We start from the raw sequence: 8,126 nt of genomic DNA, 5'->3' as shown, positions 1-8,126 counted from the left end.
GAAATCAAAATATTACTATGTAATGGTAGCCTATCCCAATGATGCTATAAAACACCGCCTCAAACAGATAATTTTGAATCTACTTCATTGTTAAATATTGACAGCTTGACATCACTTAAAAGTTTAACTATTAACATAATGGTCTCGTCTGTTATAGATGCCAGCCAGCATTTTATAATTTATTATTTCACATTTGATTTGAAGTCATCCTAAATGTAACCACTGTACATCAGTCAAACTATTAAGCTTATAGTTCAAAATTAAACACATTTATTTGTCTAAAAATAAACTATAAAATGTGTTTCCAACAAATTCACCAATCTGAGATGCTAAATAAATTGTAGAATATAGAATAATGTTGAAATAAATAAATAAAATAAATAAATAAATTAGTGCTGTCAAACGATTAATGCAAACGATTAATTTGAATTAACCGCATTCAAAATAAAAGTTTTTGTTTACATAATATGTGTGTGTGTGCTGTGTATATTTATTATGTATATATAAATAAAAAAATATTTACATGTATTTACATGCATATATAATTCATATTATATATAAATATATTTTATATATAAATGAAACATTTTTCTTAATTATATACATGCATGGGTGTGTATTTATATATACATAATAAATATACACAGTACACACACATATATTATGTAAACAGAAACTTTTATTTTGAATGCGATTAATCGTTTGCCAGCACTAAAATAAATAAAATACTGCATGGCACAGTTTATGCACAATAAATAAATAAATATAAATAAAATTATTTAAATTTTAATTTGATATATTTTGTCTCATGTACACAGGAATGGAAATTTAATCAATTGTAATTAACTGTAATTAATTAACTTCAATTAAATAGCCAGTGTTTACAAAAATGTATCTTACCTCAAAGCAGCAAAGCCTTACAACCAACAAGCTGAATATGTGGTGGTTGTCGAGCACTTTTCTTCATTCTTTTCTCTCATTCAGCCTCCAAACACATTATTAGCCCAAGCAGACTGACTGTGTGACAGTGGAGTCAATGCAAGGTTAGTGAAGCCCATACATGCCCATGAACTCTTTTGGCACACGTTTCTCATTAGAAACCCGAGGACAGACTAAAACAGGGCTGCACGGTATATGGTTATGAATGCAGCCTTCAGGCTTTTGCGGTTCAACTGACTGGTGTATATTGATGCATTCATTTGTACAATTAGTTGAGGAAAAAAAGTTTCATAACTTGAGTTGTCGCTGTGCTTTATGGCGCCACTCGCAGGACAGCGTGAGAACTGCAAGTCAAAAATACATGAGAAAATACATTTTCGTTTTTAATAGCAATATTTCTATTTTTTAATTCACCAGAGATTAAACATTTACTCGAATACATTATTTCTCTTTAATTTATTTCATCAAAATTATGACATTGCTTTATCATTCTTCCAAAACCCCCTGTCCTCAGAACATTACTCAAAAGTTCATATACTAATATATATTGCAGTATATATATCTTAAAAATATATAAGTAACAACATAAAACGTAGATGCTGGACTAAATAGATATCCGGGCATTTTCGATGGGCTTTTATTTTGAAATTCATCCCGTAGCGTAACCGGAAGTTCGCTTTCCTGTGTGAATCATGTGATTCCCAGCACAGCAGCCCCTCCCCTTACTGTGCAGTAACCCCCAAACAGACTGCGCTAATGGCAGCTCTCTGAAAACCCCAGTCTGTGTCGTTTCTATCAGGATGGCTGTGGATTCATTATCTCCTGATTGGGAGTTTGATCGCTTTGATGATGGGTCACAAAGTAAGTAACGCGTCTGACCGGAATGATACTAGTAATTTGTTGTGTAAAATATGCATAAATCCTGCAGCTAGCTGAGTAATGTTAGCTAGCTGTCAGATGACCAGGGAAAGTGGCCAAGTTCAAGCCCCCTGATTAGATTAGTGTGTGTGGTCTTTATTGATTTCACAAAAAATGTGACAAGGAAGTCTTTCGCTTTCATTTGAAAGTGTTTCCATATCATTGCATTGGAAAATTGAATTTCCTTTAATGCAAAATAGATAAATAATCGATTGACCAGTGAATTCAATGCTCAGAATAATATTAATCATTTGAATTATTCTCTTTATAGTATTAAATGTTGATATTTATGTATGTATTTATAATATGTATATATATAATACACACACATGCATGTATATATTTAAGTAAAATATGTTGTTTATATAGTAAATATTTATTCTAAAATTTAGTTTCACACAAATCAGGAAGGAAGTCATTTTTATCTTTTATTTCTGGTTTTGTGATTGTTGATCTGTTGCATTTGGTTCCTTCCTGTGCAGAAATTCACACAGAAGTGCAGGTTAAAAACTATGAGAAGTTCTTAGAGGAATATACCGCTCAGCTCCAGGGTGTTGAAGAAGCGTTGGACGACTCTGTCGGAGATGTATGGGACTTCACTCTGGACCCCATCGCTTTGAAGGTGTTATTTCATGACTTATAGCTTAATAACAGTGTTTATTTTTTTTTATTAATTGTATTAAAATTAATTAATTAATTAATTGTATTTATGCCATATCACTCTCCTTGCTCTGTCACACCAGCTCCTGCCGTATGAACAGTCCTCACTGTTGGAGCTCATCAAGACCGATAATAAGGTATGAGATGTTGAACAGTTTGCTGTTTTAGATGCTGCAGTTTACATGTGATGCGAATACTGAATGAGAATATGTCTATTATGAGTTTACCTGTTGCTTTTTTCTCTTCTTCTTCTTCAGGTGCTTAATAAAGTTATCACAGTGTATGCAGCTCTTTGCTGTGAAGTTAAAAAGCTGAAATATGAGGTAAGTGAAAATGTATGACGAGACATGTATAATGTTCCAAAAGATTTCTGTTTCAAATAAATGCTGTTCTTTTGAATTTTCTGTTTATAAAAGAATCCTGAAAAAAATGCATCCCAGTTTACAAAAAAAAAATAATAATAATAAGCAGCACAACTATTTTCAATATTAATAAAAATAATAATAAGCAATGTTCTTTAAGCATCAAATCAGCATATCAGAATGATTTCTGAAGGATCATGTGACACTGAAGACTGGAGTAATGATGCTGAAAATTCAGTAGCATCAAAACATATTAAAGTAGAAAAACTGTTATTTTAAGTTTTAATGATATTTCACAATATTGCTGCCCCCCCCCCCCCCCCCCCATTAATTCAGATCAAGTAAATGCGCAAGTCTCTTACTTAATTAAAATAAAAAATAAAAACTTTGCGTGGATGTTTATAAAGTCAATTAATATGAATTAAACTGAGCACAATTGTTAATTGTCTTATTTGAACGGTTTTGTGCTTTCTACTTTTAGGCTGAAACCAAGTTCTACAATGGCTTGTTGTATTATGGTGAAGGAGGTAAAAACTACCGTTTTGGTTTTTGCTGTTCAGTTTACATCCTGTTTACACAAGATCCTATTAAATTCAACATGATTCACATTTTATTTCTATACTTGAAAATCTGAGTGAATATTAAACACAAATTAATAAATTTTGTCCTTCCGGAATAGGATGTTTTGTTTTGTTTTTGTTTGAAATTGCATGCATCTATTAAACTTAAGCTTTCAATTTTGTTATTCAACTTTAATTTCATTTAATCTGTAGCTTTTAACAATAATAAAAAAAAATTTAAAAAAAGTATTGTGTTTGAATTTTTTATTTTTTTTGCAGTGTCAGACACTAGTGTGGTGGAGGGCGAGTCTCAGATTCAGATGGGCCGCTTCATTTCCTTCTTACAGGTTTGATATAATGATCTTTTTGAATTGTTATTGATAATATATATATATTTCTGAACATTGTTTTATTTGGTTGAATGTAACAGGAGCTGTCTTGCTTTGTGTCGCGCTGCTTTGAAGTGGTGGTCAACATGGTTCACCAGCTGGCTGCTTTGTACAACAGCAACAAGTGAGAAATTTTAAACATTCTCATATTATGTGGATGGTTATGTGACTGCAGTGTTGCTAATTTTGTATTTTTTTTGTATGTCTCAGGAGTGCAACAAAAATCATTGAGTCCACAGGTGTACACTTTCAGGTAATTCATGTCCTCTTCAAATTCAAATCAAATTCAAATTTTATTTGTCACATACATATACATACGTAGTACGACATGTAGTGAAATGTATTGTACGACTGTCCAACAAATTGTCCAACAAAATTAGAAAAACCTCAAGTTTACAAAAATACAAATAGAAAAAGTACAGTAACCATATATACAGAATAAACTAGCAATAAAATAAAATAACAAATAGATATGAGAATAAAAAATAGAATATGATTCTATATAGATTCTATAAAAAGTAAAGTGTATGTCAGTGATAAAGTGTCCGTGTGCTGTGCTGTGCAGTGCAGTAAAGTGTATAAGTGAGTAAAAGGATACTAAAGACAAAGACAAATGGTATGTAAGTCCCACTCATTTATCCTTCCGTAACCTTCTACAAATTAGTGCAGATTGTACTTGAAAAATGTGCAAAGTGGAAGTGTGGGGTGATGTGATTATAGTGGAGAGTGGTTAAGACTCCGAATGGCCTGCGGGAAGAAGCTCCTCCTCATTCTCTCTGTGTTCGCCTTCATGGAGCGGAAGCGTCTCCCTGAACGCAGCAGAGAAAAGAGTCCATTGTTGGGATGGCTGAGGTCCTTCACTATCTTCCTGGCCCTGGTCAGGCACCGCTTGCTGTAGATGTCCTGCAGGTTAGGGAGCTCGGTGTGAATGGTACGTTCCGCTGAACGCACCACCCTCTGGAGGGCTCGTCTGTCCTGCATAGTGCAGTTCCCGAACCAGGAAGTGATGCTGCCCGTCAGGACGCTCTCGATGGTGCAGGTGTAAAAAGTCTTAAGCACCCGAGAGGGAAGTCTAAAGTCCTTTAAGCGTCTCAGATGGTACAGACGCTGCCTGGCCTTCTTCACCAGGGTGCTGGTATGACAGGACCAAGTCAAGTCCTGCGTGATGTGAACACCCAGGTATCTGAAGCTGTCCACTCTCTCCACTGGAGTCCCGCTGATCGTGATCGGCTGGTACGACCGCTCCTGCTTCGTACTGAAGTCCACTATCAGCTCCTTAGTTTTGCTGATGTTCAGGTGTAGACTATTCACCTGGCACCAACTCTCCAGGTTCTTAATCTCCTGTATGTAGGCCGTCTCGTCGTTGTCTGAGATCAGGCCCAACACAACAGTGTCATCAGCAAACTTAATGATGGTGGTGGAGTTGGAAGTGGCCACACAGTCATAAGTGTACAGTGAGTACAGCAGGGGGCTCAGAACACAACCTTGAGGGGCTCCAGTGCTTAGGGTGATGGAGGATGAGGTGTGTTTACCCATCCGTACGGCTTGCTGTCTGTCCTTCAGGAAGCTGGAGATCCATTGGCACAAGGATGTGCTGAGACCAAGGACCTCCAACTTGGAGGTGAGTGTGGAGGGAATTATGGTGTTAAACGCTGAACTGTAGTCCACAAACAGCATTTTTACATAATTCCCTTTTCTGCAGTCCAGGTGACTTGTTGTGGTGTGGAGGAGGTGTGAGATGGCATCCTCCGTGGAGCGGTTATGTCTGTATGCAAACTGTAGTGGATCCAGTGTGTCTGGTAGTGATGCAATGATGAAGTCTCTGACCAGTCTCTCAAAGCACTTCATCACCACTGATGTGAGGGCTACAGGGCGATAGTCGTTTAGGCAGGTGGGCTGCGGTTTCTTGGGGACAGGAACAATGGTGGACTGCTTAAAGCATGAGGGGACTATGGACTGTTCCAGGGAGAGGTTGAAGATCTCGGTGAACACCGGTGCTAGCTGGTCAGCGCAGGCCTTCAGAACCCGACCTGTGATGCCATCTGGTCCTGCTGCCTTCCTGATGTTCACTCTCTTGAATGCCCTCCTCACGTCATGCTCCGTGATGGTGAATACGTTGTCCTCACCGGCTTCCTCAGCGTGCATGCAGTTAGCACTGCTAGCGCCGTTAGCGTGATTAGCTGCAGCCTCGAAGCGAGCATAAAAAGTGTTCAGCTCGTCAGCCAGAGAGGCGTCCGCATTCCCCGATCTGGAGGGTGGTGTTTTATAGTCCGTGATGGTTCTAAGTCCCTGCCACAGGCTCCTAGAGTCGCCATGTTGGAATTGCGACTCTAGTTTCCTCCCGTAGCGCTGCTTCGCCTCCTTCACCGATCTGCGCACGCTGTAAGATGCAGCCTTGTAATCATCCATGTTCCCGGTGATGAGCCCTGTGTTGTAGGCAGCGGAGCGGGATCTCAGGGCGTCGCGGATGGTTTTATCCACCCACGGCTTCTGGTTGGGAAACGTCCTGATGATGGTTTTCTGCACCGTATCATCCATTAGTTTCTCTATAAATCCCACAACCGCTTCCGTAAACAAGCTGACGTCATCAGAGCTGCGCCGGAACATGTCCCAGTCTGCGTCATCTAGCGCGTCCTGCAGAGCGGCCACCGATTGGTCCGTCCAGCGTTGGACCTCCCTCTGCACCGGGGCTTCCTGTTTCAGCCTCTGTTTGTAAACAGGCATGAGGAAGATGGCGGCGTGGTCCGATTTCCCAAACGGTGGTTGTGACTGTGCCTTGTAGCTGTTCTTGTATGGGGTGTAACAGTGATCTAATGTCCTTTCGCCCCTGGTGGGGCAGCTGATGTGCTGATGGAAGTTCGGCAGTGCACGCTTGAGGTTGGCACTGTTGAAATCTCCCAAAACAATGAATGCGGCGTCCCGGTGCTGTGTCTGGTGAAGGTGTAGTGTTTCATGTAAATCCCATATCGCAGTGTCCGTGTCCGCTTGAGGTGGAATATAAACGGCACTGACGATGACCGAGCTAAATTCCCGAGGGAGATAAAAAGGGCGACATTTGATGGTCAGAAGTTCAAGATTCGGTGTGCAGGAGCGTGAGAGGGGAACAATGCTCGCGCCGTCACACCAGTGTTTGTTCACCATCAGACATACTCCACCTCCCCTAGTCTTCCCCGAGTCCAGCGTTCTGTCCATGCGGTAAACCGAGAAGAACTCGGCCGGCTGGATGGCGTGGTCTGGTACCGCTGGGTTCAGCCATGTCTCGGTGAAGCAGAGAAGGTTGCAGTCCCGAATGTCCCTCTGGAACCTGACTCTTGCCCTGAGGTCATCGAGTTTGTTATCCAGCGACTGGACATTGGCGAGCAGGACACTTGGTAAGGGAGCGCGGTGTGCGCGAGCCCTCAGCCTGTTCCTGACGCCGGCTCGTTTCCCTCGAGGACGCCGGTACGGGTCGGGTCCTTTGTTCCTCCTCAGGATCTCGCTTGGCCAGGATGGGTCCGGGTTCAAAATCGGCGAAAGGTTAGTGCATTGTGCACCAATAGAAATAAGAGTGGCCCTGTCGTATGTAAGAATGGCCATCTTACAAAAAGAAACCGGTGTTTATAGTTAACAATACGAAAAAATAACAAAAAAAGACAAAGTTTGGTCGGAGCAGTCGTGACGGCAGCCGATCTCACCGGCGCCATCTTCATATGGTTCTTCACTGCAACCTGACATCTTGTATTGATGGTTTCTCTTTGTCTACAATCAGACAGTGTACGAGCATCTGGGAGAACTTCTGGTGGTCCTCATCACCCTGGATGAGATCATGGAGAACCACGCCACACTGAAAGATCACTGGAAGATGTACAAAAGGTGAAGTGGGACCTTTTAGATGTTGAACTGCTCTGTCAAATTTAATGTTGGTAACTGAAGACAAAATGAAGGCCTTTTTTTCAGTATGAATGTATTAAATTGTGGTTCTTAATTTCTTACCACAAATTCTTTGTTGTTGTTTGAAGGTTACTGAAATCTGTCCATCATAACCCAGCTAAGTTTGCCATTCCAGAGGAGAAACTAAAACCCTTTGAGAAGCTTTTACTGAAGCTAGAGGGGCAACTGTTGGACAGCATGATTTTTCAGGTCTGAAGCGTCCCCATACTTCCTCAATTTTCTGTTTTTGTATTTTAAAACCCATTTCTGCTATTAGAAACATAGCGTTGTGGGCATCGAGGAGATTTGAAGTCAGGTCAACTTTATGGTAATGAGCTATAATGCAATTCGTCGGCAACCAATCGGAATGTAGAATTCCTCCGCTTGAG

General features: G+C 40.3%; 1 protein-coding gene across 1 annotated transcript in view; it reads left to right on the top strand.

Moving 5' to 3' along the window:
• The first annotated feature begins 1,651 nt into the window (after positions 1 to 1,651).
• washc4 (WASH complex subunit 4) overlaps positions 1,652 to 8,126 on the top strand; it is a 19,369-nt gene continuing 12,894 nt past the window's right edge. Inside the window, exons 1-10 of the mRNA XM_079414222.1 lie at positions 1,652 to 1,800; positions 2,340 to 2,479; positions 2,601 to 2,654; positions 2,775 to 2,840; positions 3,361 to 3,406; positions 3,719 to 3,786; positions 3,870 to 3,952; positions 4,039 to 4,081; positions 7,577 to 7,680; positions 7,827 to 7,947. Of these exons, the coding sequence (XP_079270348.1) occupies positions 1,740 to 1,800; positions 2,340 to 2,479; positions 2,601 to 2,654; positions 2,775 to 2,840; positions 3,361 to 3,406; positions 3,719 to 3,786; positions 3,870 to 3,952; positions 4,039 to 4,081; positions 7,577 to 7,680; positions 7,827 to 7,947 (786 nt within the window). The 5' untranslated portion in view covers positions 1,652 to 1,739. The remainder of the gene's footprint in view (positions 1,801 to 2,339; positions 2,480 to 2,600; positions 2,655 to 2,774; positions 2,841 to 3,360; positions 3,407 to 3,718; positions 3,787 to 3,869; positions 3,953 to 4,038; positions 4,082 to 7,576; positions 7,681 to 7,826; positions 7,948 to 8,126) is intronic.

This window comes from Barbus barbus (assembly GCF_936440315.1).
Source record: "Barbus barbus genome assembly, chromosome: 50".
Lineage (NCBI taxonomy): Eukaryota > Metazoa > Chordata > Actinopteri > Cypriniformes > Cyprinidae > Barbus > Barbus barbus.
Note: the sequence above shows the minus strand (reverse complement) of the source record. Positions and strands in the feature narration are given on the sequence as shown.